General features: G+C 36.2%; 1 protein-coding gene across 2 annotated transcripts; it reads right to left on the minus strand.

Annotated features, from left to right (window-relative positions):
- Positions 1-466: 466 nt before the first annotated feature.
- LOC109053642 (monocarboxylate transporter 9-like) lies at positions 467-7,952 on the minus strand. Of its 2 annotated transcripts, XM_042742103.1 has the most exons (7): positions 7,822-7,952; positions 7,357-7,713; positions 6,711-6,957; positions 4,317-4,460; positions 3,477-3,572; positions 2,364-3,242; positions 467-2,169 (listed from the first exon to the last, which is right to left on the minus strand). In XM_042742103.1, exons 3-7 carry the CDS (start codon positions 6,913-6,915, stop codon positions 1,964-1,966), a joined length of 1,530 nt encoding a protein of 509 aa, XP_042598037.1. In that variant the 5' UTR covers positions 6,916-6,957; positions 7,357-7,713; positions 7,822-7,952; the 3' UTR covers positions 467-1,963. The 2 variants fall into 2 exon arrangements, with proteins under 2 accessions (XP_042598037.1, XP_042598038.1); XM_042742104.1 differs by having other exon boundaries at positions 7,357-7,847.
- Positions 7,953-15,915: the final 7,963 nt, after the last annotated feature.

Raw genomic sequence — 15,915 nt, forward strand, 5'->3', positions numbered from 1 at the left:
TAATATTAACAGTATTATATCTGACTGCGTGCTGAAAAATCCAGAAACCATTGCCATGTTACACCAGTTCATCAGATTCAGCTGGCTATGGGGAATTTGATGCACTTTTCAAAATTAAGATTTTTTTTTTTCTCAATTCTAATCATTTGCAGGGTTATTAAACAAGTTTTTAAGGTATTTGTTCTCCACAATGTAGACAAAACCTGACCCTCACACACACGTACAGTATGTGTCATTTGCAGAAGAAATAATGAACAGTTCAAGGTTATAAAGGTAAATGATGAAATGATATTTTAAAGTTGTCAGTGGATGATTTGGGTTTCTCATACTCTGAAGACCAAATGTCCAGTTATAAGGCGACATTAATTACAGTCACTTTTCCAAAGCTGAAAAACCAACAACTCAGACTTTTCAGATCTCCCAGGAAGTGTAAATGAGACACTCAATGAGAAAAAGTCAAAAAGGATGTCATAAATCTTTTTATTGTCACTAAAAATTAACATAGTATTGTATAAAACAAACTCACTGCAATAAAAGAACAAGACAGATACATCATATAGTGGGACAGTGTTACATTTTATATAGAATTATTTTGCACCCTGTCAAAATGTTTACTCAAGACATAAAGCAAGTCTTTGGTCAAAAGTGGCCTTTTCGTAACATTCATTTATACATAATACATTACAATTCTACAACATATACTGACATGAAATAATGACACTGGCATTTCAAAATATACAGTAATAAAAGAGTGTTGTCAGGGACCAGCCTGCTGAAAAACTGGGGAGGATGACTCTATTATCAGGCGCACACATACAAACACATTGCAGGTCACAGAATCAAATTCTTGTCTCTCCGTAGGTTTGTTTTTTTTGTTTGTTTTTTTGGGGGGGGGTGCTTTTTTTCATCAGCATATTCTTATATTTCTAAATGACTAACAATTAGAGATGCAGAACATGCCTTTATGTATGTCTTTAAAAATGTATGTCTTTAAAAAAAAAGTGAAAGTGACGTTACTACAGCCAAGTATGGTGACCTATACTCAGAATTCGTGCTCTGCATTTAACCCATCCAAAGTGCACACACACAGCAGTGAACACACACACACCGTGAACACACACCCGGAGCAGTGGGCAGCCATTTATGCTGCGGCGCCCAGGGAAGAAATTGGGGGTTCAGTGCCTTACTCAAGGGCACCTCAATCGTGGTATTTCCGGGCCAAGACTCAAACCCACAACCTTAGGATTAGGAGTCCAACTCTCTAACCACTAGGCCACGACTTCCCCTAAAATGAAATGTGACTAAAGCTAGTCAATTTAAAAACAAGGCCTCTCTCTACCACTTAAATGAAATTTGTTGTCATTTTGGTATTACAGACAATAAAAGCAGATAATGCACAGGAAACTATTGCAATGCAAAGTCATTGTTACCCCAGATTTTTTAAAAATGCTTTTCATTGTAAGTGCAGTAAAAAAAAAAAAAAAACTATTCAAAAATTATATAATTCTCTGAAGCTTTTGGTCAGAAATGTTCTCATTAATGGAAATATATGTTCACAGGTTGGTGATATCCACGTGCAACACAGTGAGACCCTCTAAGAAAGTAAAGTTTACATAATTCAAGTGATCAAGATCTACAAAAGAAAAAAAAACAGCTTCTGTGTCCAGTAAACAATCTACTGAATATAATATTAACAAACAACTTCTGCTATATATAAGCCTCAAAAATGAGGCAGTCTTTATATAAGCATCTAAGAAAAATGAATATGCCCTCTCAAAAATATCAAGGTTCGTGGGCCATGTATAAAACCTTTTCGCATTAAACAAAAGAAAAGGTCTGGCACCATGAGAAGTCCCCTGGCAAAACGTACCAGGTAAGAAAACCGTAAGAAAAGGAAGACAGTCTTCTACATGTTCACCAGATTGTTAAGGCCAAGGTCAGTTAAAGAACTTTAAGATATTGTTCAAGCCACAGAGGCTACTTTGTCACAATCAAGAGTGGGCTGTTGAGAAGTGTTGATGTCCTCTTTTGCAGCAGAATTTCCCTCCTCTGACATCCTGTTCCAGCAAGGCAGAGTGGCCAAGAACAGAAGCAAACCAGACAGTAAAACACAAGTGCCACTGAAGTAGAATGCCAAGTCATATGACTGAGTCCAGTCAAAGAACCAACCTGTAAGGAAAGAAAAACAGGGACACCATCAGTAAAAGGGTTCGAAAACTCCGCACAGTGAGACATCACTCCATTAGCTGAACCTACAAGGAATATATATATTTTCTTCTGTATTTTTTCTTTAATACTTTTCTGTTCATGCAAGCTTTTGTCTTCAATTTAAACCATGCTTGCGTTCATTAGCTCCTTCTTACCTACAACAGGTGGCCCGAGGGTGATTCCAAACCCTCCGAAGCACATGAGAATGCCGTGAGCCTGACTGAGTCGTTCAAGGCCCACAATCTTAGTAGTGATATAGGATGTGAGAGACCAGTTCCCTGAGAAAAATCCAACCACAGCCGACAGAACTTGCAGACCCATGTAGCTTTTAGCCACAGGAATAAGAAGCAGAGCCGCTCCTGTGCCTGTCAGCGTCAGGGCGTACAGGTACAAGCTGTTCACCCATTGCATGTCTGCCAGGACGCCCAGGACCAGCTTACCGATGCCTGCTGTCATTGCAACGATGGAGACAAGGGGTATTAGTGCAATCCCGTCGATAAGCCCCTCGCTCTGGGCTACGTCCTCCATGAAGAGCACAGGTGGGAACGCCCCTAAGCTGAACAGGAATATGGCGATGCAGAAAGCTATGAAGATACGGTCCTGTAGGAGCTCTACAGCCTCGACCAGGTACCGTCCATAGGGACGCATTCGCTTCTTGATGGCTCGTGCTACTATTGAACAGGACAATATCCCACCTTGTCTTTCCCCTTCACTGTCTTGCAGCTCGGTGGATTCCTTGAGGATCAAAAGCTTAATGGTGGCTGTGTTATCGGCCGAGCTAGGTGTGGTTTTGAGATCAGAGTCAATGATAATGGCAGTAGGTTTGGTGTAGAGTGTTTCTGGTTCCTCTGTACGCTGTAGAACAGCTCTCTGTTTTAGGTAGTAACCAGGTAAGTTCAAAGGTCGCATTGGCCCAGCACATGCCATCAAGTTGAGCGCCAGCGCTCCAATGATAAGCAGGCAGCCCTCCAATCCAAACATCTCAATTAGCTCATTCTGGAGTGTGGCATAAGTGAACCCGCCCACACTTGTACCTGAGAAGAATGAACATAATTAACCTTAAGAACCAGGTAATTAAAAGAAATCACTGCTTTTTTGCTATCTGCACTATTTTTTATGTTTTCTAATGAAAGGGAATTATTTTTTTAATTTTATTTATTTGTTTCACTTAATTTTCATGAAGCCAAAAATGCTTATGATATAAAAACAAAACAAAAAAAAAAACAAAAACAAAATAAAAAAACAAAACATTTTATTCCATTCCACACCTGTGGTGACAATGCCCAGTGCTAGGCCACGCCTCTTGTCAAAATACTGGCAGGTGATGGTCAGTGTGGCAGCATAAACAAGTCCACAGCCAATGCCTTAAACACAGAACATGAATATATTCTTGAATGCAACATGAATGTAGCATTTCACAACTGTATTTACACATTTAAAATATCTGTACCTATAAATTTAATGTCAGTCTGAAAAACCTTAATGTAAATTATATTATAGGTAATTATAGGCTACATTATAGGTGAAAGAAGGTCTTATGGGTTTGAAACGACATGAGGGTGAGTAATTAATGACAGAATTTTCATTTTTGGGTGAACTGTCCCTTGAAGTATGTATGAAGTTGACGAGCCAGACTCAATAGTGCAAATTTTTAAATAATGTCCTATATTATGTACTTCTGATTGAGGCAACAAAGGAAGTGAAATGGTTAGGATGACTCTGGTGCATCTAAAGTAACTCCACTGAACTTGATCATGCAATCGTATTTGTAGGTAGCACATTTCTGTGTGTGTTCAGAGAGTTGGTGAGTATGACCAAAGGTCAGCACTGTACACAGTGATGGTACCATGGCTTCAAATTTCAAACTGTCACTGAAAGTTGTATAAACATAATTAATAGCAACCCTGACACAATCTGAAATTATAAAAACTGTTCAGCACTTCCTGCACTTAATGAAAATCCTGGACATAAACACATACAGTACCATCACTCTCTATGAATAGTATGATGTGAGAAGATAAATATAAGGCATATTCATAAAAAAATGCATGTGTTTCTACCGGAAAACAGCTATTCATTCAATGCTAATAATGCTTTTATTATCTTACCAACAACAATGCCATAGGAGAAGATGAGGAAAGAGACGCTTGGAGCAAAAGCACTCAGCATCAGACCTCCAGCCACCATCACACCACTGAAGACGGTAACTGGCCGTGCACCAAAATTATCCACACAAGCACTGCACACCGGACCTACAGAGAGAGAAACAGGAACCATATTTTACTGAATGCAAAATAAATAAATAATCCACACCACAAATTTGACAACCTACCAAACAATAAAAAACCCATTCAAGTTATCTTTGCTTATGTACCTAAGTACAATTTTTGCTGCTTTTCATTTTGAATCTTTTCATTTGATCTTTAATAACTGAATAATTGTGTCTTAGTTTATTTACCTTGCACTGTTATTTTCAGTGCTGAACTCTAAAGCACCAATGCAAAGGCAACACAAAATGCACATTTTTTGTCTTGGCAATAAGCATAACCTGAAATCCTGAATAATATAAATGTAGGCTAAGTATACATATTGTTCTATAGTATGATGACCCTTATATTAAGATTTATTACACAATAAATTATTGGTACCATGTTATATGTCCCCTCACAGGACCAACAGCCCTTTTGTAATATTAAAGGGACCCTCCATCCAACTCGGTCTTAACAGATACAAAAATAGACCCTGTCATACTATAGTGGTGAAGAGAATGTGTTTGTCTATCTATCATTAGAAATAACAAATGACTCAGCACTGAGTTGCTCCTAATATGGCCTAAATGGCTGGACTCTGGAGAGCATCTAGTGGGAACAGTGTGTGTTTGTGCCATCCAGACTAAATAATTTCACTGTCTTTATTTTGATGGCTCATTAGGTTCTGTACTGTCTGGTATGGGATACATTATATCTAACATCACTGCCAAATGCCCTCAAACAAACTTACTATTACTCAACACCAGCCTATTGAATGTTGAACTACACTACACCGATATAAACTATTCCAAACAAGAGCTCTATATACTGACAAAAATCATCCAACCCAAAACAACTAGAACTCTATCAAGCAAAATGAAACAATAATTTATAAAGTAGCCAATATAATCAGTGAAGAAGATAACTATCTGCTATGTTGCCCTTTCACAGGGTGTGTCTGACCAGGAATCAACTGGAGCATTATAGACATCTCCTTCTAGACAGTACTGAATAAGATAAGTGTGTGTTTCACAGGCCAGCTCTGTAACAACTCAGTAAATCCCTCTTCTTCTGAATTAGCATGACCAGGGCACACAAACACATGCTACTCATGCTCACGCATACACACCCATGTCCCTGACAGTCCTATCCAGTCATGACTTTCCCTACTGTGACGATGGACTATACAGCTATATCTGTAAACAAAACCCGATACCTCTGTAACTCAAACACTCACACAGAGACACGTTTACACGCACATTTAGCCTATGTGAACTTTATTCTAGTTCATGAAAGGTGACTATGTTTCTGTATTTCTGCCCTTTCTCTCTCTTGTAAGTAAAGTTTAGAGGATGTTCTTTTGGACTTGTCAGTTTGACTCCAGCAATGCAGATAGTAATGGCCGACTAGTATACAACTGTTATGTAAACAAGTAGATCATTTCTCTATTTGTCAGCATGTCTTTTCATAAAAGAGGGCTTGAGAACACTGAGTCAGCAGCATTCTATGGGAAAAACAGCAGTATGTTTAGGACACTTAGGACAAAGAAACAGGTCCGTCTTAGAATTTTTGTCTATTATAAATAGGTAAACACCCAAAAACAGGACATTTTTACTTCAGAAAAATAACTGCATGAGATATTACTATCTTGAAATTATTTTATCTGGCACATTATTGTGGTAACACTTTACAGTAAAGTTTCCTTTGTTAACATTAGTTTAACTATGTTAGTTTACATAAACTAATGATAAACCATATTTTTACAGCATTTATTAAACTTAGTAAATGTTAATATTTACAAAAACAAAAAAAAAAAAAAAACAAAAAAAAAAAATCAATTATTTTTATTAATTACCATGAACAATGGTTAATAAATGCTGTAAAAAATATATTGCACATAGTTCATTTTAACTAATGTTAAGAAATGAGACATTGTAAAGTGTCGCCACAATTGCTTTTTTCTTGTTTATAGCATAAATCGAACAAAATCCAATGGATGTAAAACTTACATTATACAATTTTGCTTGCAAAGTTAATTATTCATGTTCACAATATGTCTATAACTGATTAAGACATTTTTCAGTGCTATTTATTTTTGTCTTGTACTATTTCAGAACGTTGAACACCCATTTGTCAGCATGTGTGATAATCAGAACTTTTGCTGTTTGCACAGGCTGATTTTTTAGGAAACCTGCACACTCTCTTTATCTCTCTCTCTCACACACACACACAAGAGAAATGATCAGTACTCACTGGTGATGAGCGCCACACCAGACACCATGGATCCGACCCAAGCCGTCATGCCTTTTCCCTCCTGGAAGGCACTGAGCCACTTGGGGTACAACACCCCAACAGACTGGGGGGATCCAAAGGACAGGAACTGGGCCATGAAAGAGGCCACCACAATCATCCATCCCCATCCACCATCTAAAGCACCTTCACCCTTTACAGCACCCATTCTCAGCACTGATCTTACACTGACTTCACTTGACACACAGACCTTCAGAAAGAAAGGGAGAAACATCAGTTTGATAGTGTACACTTCATGGCATTGTGACATGCTATCATTTATGCAAAACTGTAATTTTTACATGTATTCAATATGTAATTTTATATATAATCTGCAATACCATATTTAAACTTTATACAAAAATAAGTAACATTTTAGGTTTCATTGTATACATAAAGGTCAATATATAATAGAAACTTTAGAAAAAAGTTTAACAGGTGATTAAAAACGGTGAAAACTTAAAATGTTAGCACACCTAAAATAGCCACTTTTTCTTATTTAAACGAATCTAAACCTATGATAGGTTACGTGCATGGTATTTATCAACTACCAAAATAAAATGTGAAAATTACAACTTAAATCACAAAACTTAAAAACTTTGATACTTACGGCAGGTGGATGTTGCTCTTGCTTGGAGAGCGCGGTGCGCTGAACCGCTCGTGCCTGGTAGACCAGGCCAGTCTCACGCGCTTCTCTGCTGAATACCTTCTCGCGCTCAACATCGCGCGCCGCCTAGTTTTGAACGCTTTTGGAAAGAGACCACACCTCGAAGGTGGAGAGAGCGCTGACCGGATTGCCTTCCTATGGCCCTGTTTTATATAAATTTGTCCATTTCATGTATGACATTCCGCAGTCGTGAGAAGAACCGGTGCCATTAGCAGCGCGCGGATGCATCTTCAACTCCAGCGCGCGCAGAGTGGTGCAACGGAAGCGCGCTTAAGTTTCTCCTCAACTGCAGTTCGCCACCTGATAATTAACAGCTATTTTATTCCATAGTAAAACATTCACGTTAATGCTTTATTGTGTATATGCTTATTAGATAATATTTTTTTTCTTTTAATAGTTGCGCCTTACCAGAAGAGGAGCAGAGAGAAGTGAGAGGTGTTTTCAACATTACAACGCCATTTGTAATCTGCTGTATTTGATAAGGCACCAATGTGAGGTTGGACATTGCAGCCAGTGCACGTTCATGTACTTTTCTCAGCATGCGCTCTATCAAGTGAAATAAAGAACCAGTTTGAAGCTGTTCTCACCGGCCGGACTTGTGAGTGACGGAGAGATCAACCGGCCAAGCAAAGAACCAAGAGTCTCTGTTACTTTTGGTTTCTTTAGGTTTTTATATTGCGTCCAAGAAAAACTATAGGCCTACTGTTGCTTTAAAATGCTGGAGAAAAAAAAACTTTAAAACTAATATATATATTAGTATCATAATTATGACGAAAAGTCGAAATTGAGTTAATGAATTTATAAACACATTGGTCACAATAAAAGCCTAATGATAAACGGGAAATTCTGAAACTAGTTAATTTGGCTTATAAACATTTAATAAAATAAAATTGCAATGAAAAGAACCTAATAGTAATTAAAGTGAAATTACTGAACCTACACATATGAGCCTGATAAAAATGCTAATTTTAGAAGAAAATTTCAAACGACACTTAGAGGCTTTTGCAACTCTTCACACACACACAAACACACACACACACACACACACACACACACACACACACACATATACATCCTATCTATATGTATATTTATTTATTTCACGTTCTACCCCAAGACAACGCTTAACTTGCAACTTAACGTATTGAACTTGGTTTTCCAAATTAACTCGTTTCAGAATGTCCCATTTATCACCATAGACCACTATTATGTGACCAATGTGTTTATAAAGTCATTAAGTCAATTTCGACTTTTAAAGTCATAATGACTCAAGTCATAATTTCGACTTTTTAAGTCATAATTATGATTTAAGTCATAATTTCGACATAATTTCTCATAAACTTTTTAAGGCATGATTTTTTTTTCTTACTTGGCGGAAATGGGCTTCCACAGTTATGTCTAATGAAATTACCAAATTAATGACTAAAAGCAATAAGTTATCAATAAGCAGTAATGTAAGCAATAATCTGTTGTTTGTCTCAGGTCATGCATCTCTGAAGTAATATGCTAATTAAAAAAATAATAAAGGAAACCTGCTGGAGTTTTACATCACAATAGGCTTTCACCTCTATGTTACTATAATTCACTTATTTGGAGGCAGTAAAATAAATGACATTAAAGGCATGTGGGCATAAAAAATAAATATCTGTTTAATGCCAGAACTGAAGATGTTGAAGAACATGTTTTAGACTCTGCAACAGAACAAACCTCGTAGACTTCTTCCCACCCTTGTACATCTCTCGTCTCTGTCTGGGTGGTCGACTGAACTTTTGTGCTGGTTGAGTGCATGAGGGTCAGACGGCTTGGGCTCTAAGCCCACCGAGATCCTGTTCCTGCCCTGTGCTTGTACTGGTTCCCACACACACATAAAACAAGAGGTTTGGTCTCCCCCACCCTGACTCTGTAATCCCCTCTGACATGAAAAGAGAGTGAATAAAAAGAAAGACAGAAAGAAAAGAACAGTTAATTGCATTTGCCTCATATCACCTTTTTGGACAACATCTGTTCTTATGCGGCGTGACTGCAGCCCGCAGGGATCTGGGAAACCAATGGGATACTTCTGGAAGGAACATACCCTTGGCTCTAGATTACATTTGGATTAAAAAAAGTCTGCTTAATAAGAAAACATAGCGCTTGACATGATGGACAGAGCAAGTTCATCAAGAGTTTAAACACCCTCAGGCTTTATTATACTTTTTTACAATAACAGTCATCAAATAAATAGTAAGTATGCATATTAAACAGTGAATAAAGATGGTTTTATGTTTTTAAATTTTAAACATTGCTGCTGTTTGATTTGCTAACACTGCTGCACACTCTTGGCGATCTCTCAAAACTTCACAAGTAGCCACTTCAGATGCTTTTCCAACAGTTTAGAGTTCCCATGCATGCTGGGCACATGTTGGTTGTTTTTCTTCACTCTAATTCATGTTTTTTCATTTTAATTAAAAAGTTGGTTTCTACAAAACAAGATAAACAGTCTCAAAGATCATGAGATACATTAATCAAATGTCTCCAAACTTTCGACTGATAGCTACTGTACATCTCTCCTCTATAGCTTTAATCTTCTCTCTATGTTGATGTTCAATTTGAGTGAGAGTGAGACAAGATTGAGTTATGTCTTAGCAGAAATAGATTATGGTTTAATTTAGTTTGGTTGGATTTGCTGTAATGTTAAGTAATCACCATACTTATTAAGAGCTTTTTTGGAGCTTTTCTTGGAAAAAGAAGATGAATTCCATTTCAGAGGAAGTGTAATGAGAGCAGACCATCAGATCTTTCCTGCGGAATTACAGGAAATCTGTAAAACAAAAGCTGTGAGTGTGACATGATCTCCGTGTTTACTATGAGATTTTGCTTCCTCTTTCAGGAACGCTGACTCAACTAGCATTGCAGGAGAACACAGACCTCGAGTGACCTCTGTGATAGCCTGACACTCCCTTCCCTTTCCCTCTCGTTCTCTGTTAATGACTTGCTTACACATACGGCATCTCCTGATGTTCATGTTTTGCCACTCCATTCATACCTTTAAACAGGTCAGCAGCAAATCAAGCTTAAGTCAGCTGAGGGAAAGGTAAGAGAAGACATGCCTTCTACAAAGACTGACGCAGGGCAGTGAAACTTTCAGCTTAGCAGCTTCATCTTACTCAACACATATACAGAACATCATATCAGTGTAACTTAACTAGTCAAAACTTAGATCAGGACATTTTCTCAGCCTAATATTATTACTAATAATGATCATTTCATTATTAATACTAATTTCTAATTATTACTATTATCATTATATTGATTTTATTGTACAGTCATTTCTGTTTTATAGATCTACCAAAAGAAATTGTAAATTGTTACAAGCACCCCAAGCTGTTGCTAGGTCACATGGGTATATCTATGTTAGCTTTTTTAGAACCTGAACACACACTGAACTGTGTGACTTTAACTTTTCTTCGAATCTGTCCGTAAAGTTAGAACTTGAGGGTCGGTTTTACCCCTTTGACCACCCGAGCCTGACAGAACCGGTCTGAACCAGGTAAGAGTGGCCATTGCCGGAGAGAAAGCAGCACAGGACTATGGAGTCAATATAATATCACATATATACGCAAAAAAATAAAGTTTTGCAAAAGAAAATAAAGTTTTGCAAACAAAAATTAAAGTATTGAGGAAAATTATTTTGCTTTTTGCAAACAAAAATAAAGAATTGCAAAACATAAATGATACCGCGCGAAAGCAATGATTTTGCAATACATATTTTCCATGGTCATATCTACAATTTTATTTGCAACACTGATTTTATTTTGCGCGTCAGTCTAGTTTGAGCTTGCGCTGCAGTTTTTCCTGTGCGCTTCATTTTTCTGCACGTCTCGCTTTGTGGCGCTGTTTTGACGTGGGGGTGGAGTCAAGGGGCAGGGGCGTGTACAACATGCCTCCCTGGAAGTGACGTCATCGGCACGAGACGCAGCTCACTGATCCAGGTACTGTCATGATGAGCAGATGCATGCGAGTGGATCGCTTCCTTTTATTCACTAGCATTAAAACATGCATGGTTTCGTATTATTAACTTTATTAACAAATATATATGTGTATTAGCAGCGTTTGCTCAAGTTAAAGAAGTTGTTACCATGCACATCTGTTGTTTATTTCTCTCAATGTGCGCTCTTTTACTGGCATAAAGTTGGCTTGACGTTGGACGTTCGATATTCGCAAATCTAGGGACCGTCTCTAAAGTTACATGCGAAACTACTATACACTTCTCTAACGTCAATAGCATGCAAGGAGAATGACTAACAGTCATGAAAACAACTGTTAACTGTTCATCCAGGTGTCAACTATAATGCACACCTTTTATATTTTTTGATAATTATTAAAATAAACTGTAAATCATATGTAAAAATATTGCTACTTTTCATTACACTTTTCATTAAAGTGCACTTTAGAGGATGTAATAACAATAACCCTATAATAATAAAATACTAGAATTATAAATGAATAATTCGCTAGTTTCATTTGTAAATGAAAACACCAATTTAACAAAGAACGTTAATTAGGTAAGCAATAGACGAATTAAAAGGGGAAATAAGCATAACAATAAATATAAAAATATAGCCCTATTTAATATAATATTATTATCAATTATTATATACGGTTAGCCTATATGAATAAATGAATGATGCATTTATATAGCGTTTTATAATCTATTGTTGTACACCCAATTCGCTGTACGATCATGTGGGAGGGTCTCTCCTCAACCACCAGCAGTGTGCAGCATCCACTTGGATATATTATATATATATAATGATAAAAATAACAAAAGCCTTATATGCACATATATTACATAAAAAGACACGATCAACGGACTGTGGGATGGATAAAAATATTTGATCAATCTCTGATAATCTCAGGTTGCTATGGTCACGCCGGTTTGTTTATGCATTAAACTCGTGGCAAAATTAAACCAAAAAGATTCGAGCTTCATTTTTGTTTTTTTATCTTACAGACAGTCATTTATTAATTTATGCCAGGAGTTATGTAAATGAAAAACGAAGTCGAGATCGATATAAAACTTGAGTCGTATACCTCTTTAATGATGTACGTTATAGTTTATGAAGTGAATTGCATAATTTTACATTAAAACTAGCAGTAACTCTGAACTAATGTGAACAAAGAACGCTTCTGTGCGCTGGCGTCCTCCCACAGGTTAGATCTTAAACAAACACTGTTAATACACATGCAGTTAACCAAATGAAACAATACACATTTAATGCTATAAAAGTGTGTGACTGGCATAAAATTGGCTTGACGTTGGACGTTTGATATTCACAAATCTAGGGACCGTCTCTAAAGTTACATGCGAAACTACTATACACTTCTCTAACGTCAATAGCATGCAAGGAGAATGACTAACAGTCATGAAAACAACTTTTAACTGTTCATCCAGGTGTCAACTATAATGCACACCTTTTATATTTTTTGATAATTATTAAAATAAACTGTAAATCAAATGTAAAATATTGCTACTTTTCATTACCGAATGGGCTCAAATTTAAAATATGCCATAATTTGAAGCTCAATAGCATTTGAACAGAATGACTCACTTTCATAAAAAATACTATAAAGTGTTCATCTAGGTGTCAACTATAATGCACACCATTCATATTTTTCATAATTATTCAAATAAACTGTAAATCATATGTAAAATATTGCTACTTTTCATTACCGAATGCACTTAAATACAAATTTAAAGCTCAATAGCATTTGAACAGAATGACTCACTTTCATAAAACATACTGTAAAGTGTTCATCTTCGTGTCAACTATAATGCACACCGTTCATATTTTTAATAATTATTCAAATAAACTGTAAATCATATGTAAAATATTGCTATTTTTCATTTGAGCTTTTGAGCTTTAAATTAGTGTTTACGTCCATTTGGTAATGAAAAGTAGCAATATTTTACATATGATTTACAGTTTATTTTAATAATTATCAAAAAATATAAAAGGTGTGCATTATAGTTGACACCTGGATGAACAGTTAACAGTTGTTTTCATGACTGTTAGTCATTCTCCTTGCATGCTATTGACGTTAGAGAAGTGTATAGTAGTTTCGCATGTAACTTTAGAGACGGTCCCTAGATTTGCGAATATCGAACGTCCAACGTCAAGCCAACTTTATGCCAGTAAAAGAGTGCACATCGAGAGAAATAAACAACAGATGTGCATGGTAACAACTTCTTTAACTTGAGCAAACGCTGCTAATACACATATACATTTGTTAATAAAGTTAATAAAACGAAACCATGCATGTTTTAATGCTAGTGAATAAAAGGAAGCGATCCACTCGCATGCATCTGCTCATCATGACAGTACCTGGATCAGTGAGCTGCGTCTCGGGCCGATGACGTCACTTCCAGGGAGGCATTTTGTACACGCCCCTGCCCCTTGACTCCACCCCCACGTCAAAACAGGGCCACAAAGCGAGACGTGCAGAAAAATGAAGCGCAAAGGAAAAGCTGCAGCGCAAGCTCAAACTAGACTAACACCCAAAATAAAATCAGTGTTGCAAATAAAACAATAGATATGACCATGTAAAATATGTATCGCAAAATCATTGCTTTCGCGCGGTTTCATTTATGTTTTTGCAATTCTTTATTTTTGTTTGCAAAAAGCAAAATTATTTTCCTCAATACTTTAATTTTTGTTTGCAAAACTTTATTTTCCTTTGCAAAACTTTATTTTTTTGCGTATATATGTGATATTATATTGACTCCATACAGGACAGCTTATGCTGAAATACTTGTGCAGGGATTACCACACAGCTACAGGACTTGATGAGTGTGTGTGTGTGTGAGAAAGAGCACTTGCTAAGACATAAGAGTGGTGTTTGCTAATTAGACTGGAAACCTGTGATGGGGGATTGATGTACAGTACCAGACAGGTGTGTAATGTTAACTGACACCTCAAGAGAGCTGATGTCACGAAGGGTCGTACAATGTATTTCTGTCTGTATGTCAACGGAAGGTAAGAGGTCAAACGAAAACAGCTTTAGCCAAGATGTAATTAAAACTTTTCTTTTTTTTTTTTTTACAGGTTACCATTCACACACCTCTGTAGTTCCGTGAAGAGATAACAGAGGTAAAACATTACATAATCCTGCTCACAGATAACTCATATTGACACAATGACACGTGCATGTGATCTTTCATATGAATTAAGACATCTTGGTAATGATTAAAGCCTGAAGGACATATTTTTAAATTTCACACCCTGAGAAATAGATCATCATATTTATTTTTTTTAATTTCATTTAAAAGCCAAGGGAGCACATGAACAGCATGAACGGTAGTTTAAAAATTGGGAAATTCGATTTTCTTGTATCACCTTGCCTAATGTTTCTCACCTTGATTTATTTTTGGTCGCACATTTGACAGTGACCCAACTCAGTACCAAAACGTATGCTTTGTATCATACATAAAAAGCAGTGAAACACATTAATATTACCAAGAACACTGAAGAAAATGATACTAAATTTTTAAGGTAAGTGGTTACAAACGATTTATTTTAGATACATTAAAATAAACAAATGTATTTGACTAACTTTCAACTTTTTTTTTTTTTTTTAGTCAAATACATTTATTTTAATGTAGCTAAAATAAATGGATCGCAACCACTTACTTTAATAAAAATTTAGTAAATTCAATGAATCATTTTCTTTCAGGGAACTGTACGCCCTATAATATGCAACATTATTAACAAGACATTCCTGAATAGGAAAAATTTGTATTAATGTATTAATGCATAAATGTCTCTTGAACCTTGGTTGTACTATCATGTCAGACAAAACATTAGCTAGGTCTAAAATGTATCTTTGTTGTAACTATTTAACAGCCTGTGTCAGTTTGTAATGTTCGTATTTTTTGAGGATGTGGGCATGCGATAAAAACTGCTATTTATTTTGCTATACTAACTACACTGGTATCTCTCAAATTTTAGATTTTAAATAAACCCATCACCTTTTAATCACTACAAATCAAATAGAAATATACTGAAGTATTACTTTGCAGAAAGATATCGGTTTAGGAGACCTGACTACAATAAGATTTTTTCTTGCTTTTTAAAAAATAAATAAATAAAGGAGCAGGAAATGTGACCTGTCACTCATGACTTCTGAATCCTTCCCCTAGGACCAGACTAAAAATATAAGAACCTTCAAAAATCACAGTATCTTTAACAATCCTTAAAATATTCAGTGAGGAAAACATTATTAGCTAAAGTTTAATAACATATTTCGGGTACCAAAAAAAAAAAAAAAAAAAAAAAAACCCTCACACACAAGGTTTTTTTGTACAAGCATTTAATCATGTTGAGTTAATTGTTCAACAGTACCTTGTTTTGTTGCATCAACATGTCAGTTCATGTTTAGGTGTTATATGACACTGGCATTAAGCAAAATTCCCATCTGAATAAGCATTCAGGGCACTCACATTACAGTGAGGGCTCTGAGAGA

This window comes from Cyprinus carpio, chromosome B17 (genome assembly GCF_018340385.1).
Source record: "Cyprinus carpio isolate SPL01 chromosome B17, ASM1834038v1, whole genome shotgun sequence".
Taxonomy (NCBI): Eukaryota; Metazoa; Chordata; class Actinopteri; order Cypriniformes; family Cyprinidae; genus Cyprinus; species Cyprinus carpio.

Coding starts and splice junctions, on each gene's coding strand:
- LOC109053642 (XM_042742103.1), bottom strand. CDS start 6,915: ATGGGTGCTGTAAAGGGTGAAGGTGCTTTAGATGGTGGATGGGGATGG. Junction 3,243..3,476: donor ACTGGGCATTGTCACCACAG/GTGTGGAATGGA, acceptor CATTCTTCTCAG/GTACAAGTGTGGGCGGGTTC. Junction 2,170..2,363: donor CCTCGGGCCACCTGTTGTAG/GTAAGAAGGAGC, acceptor CTTTCCTTACAG/GTTGGTTCTTTGACTGGACT.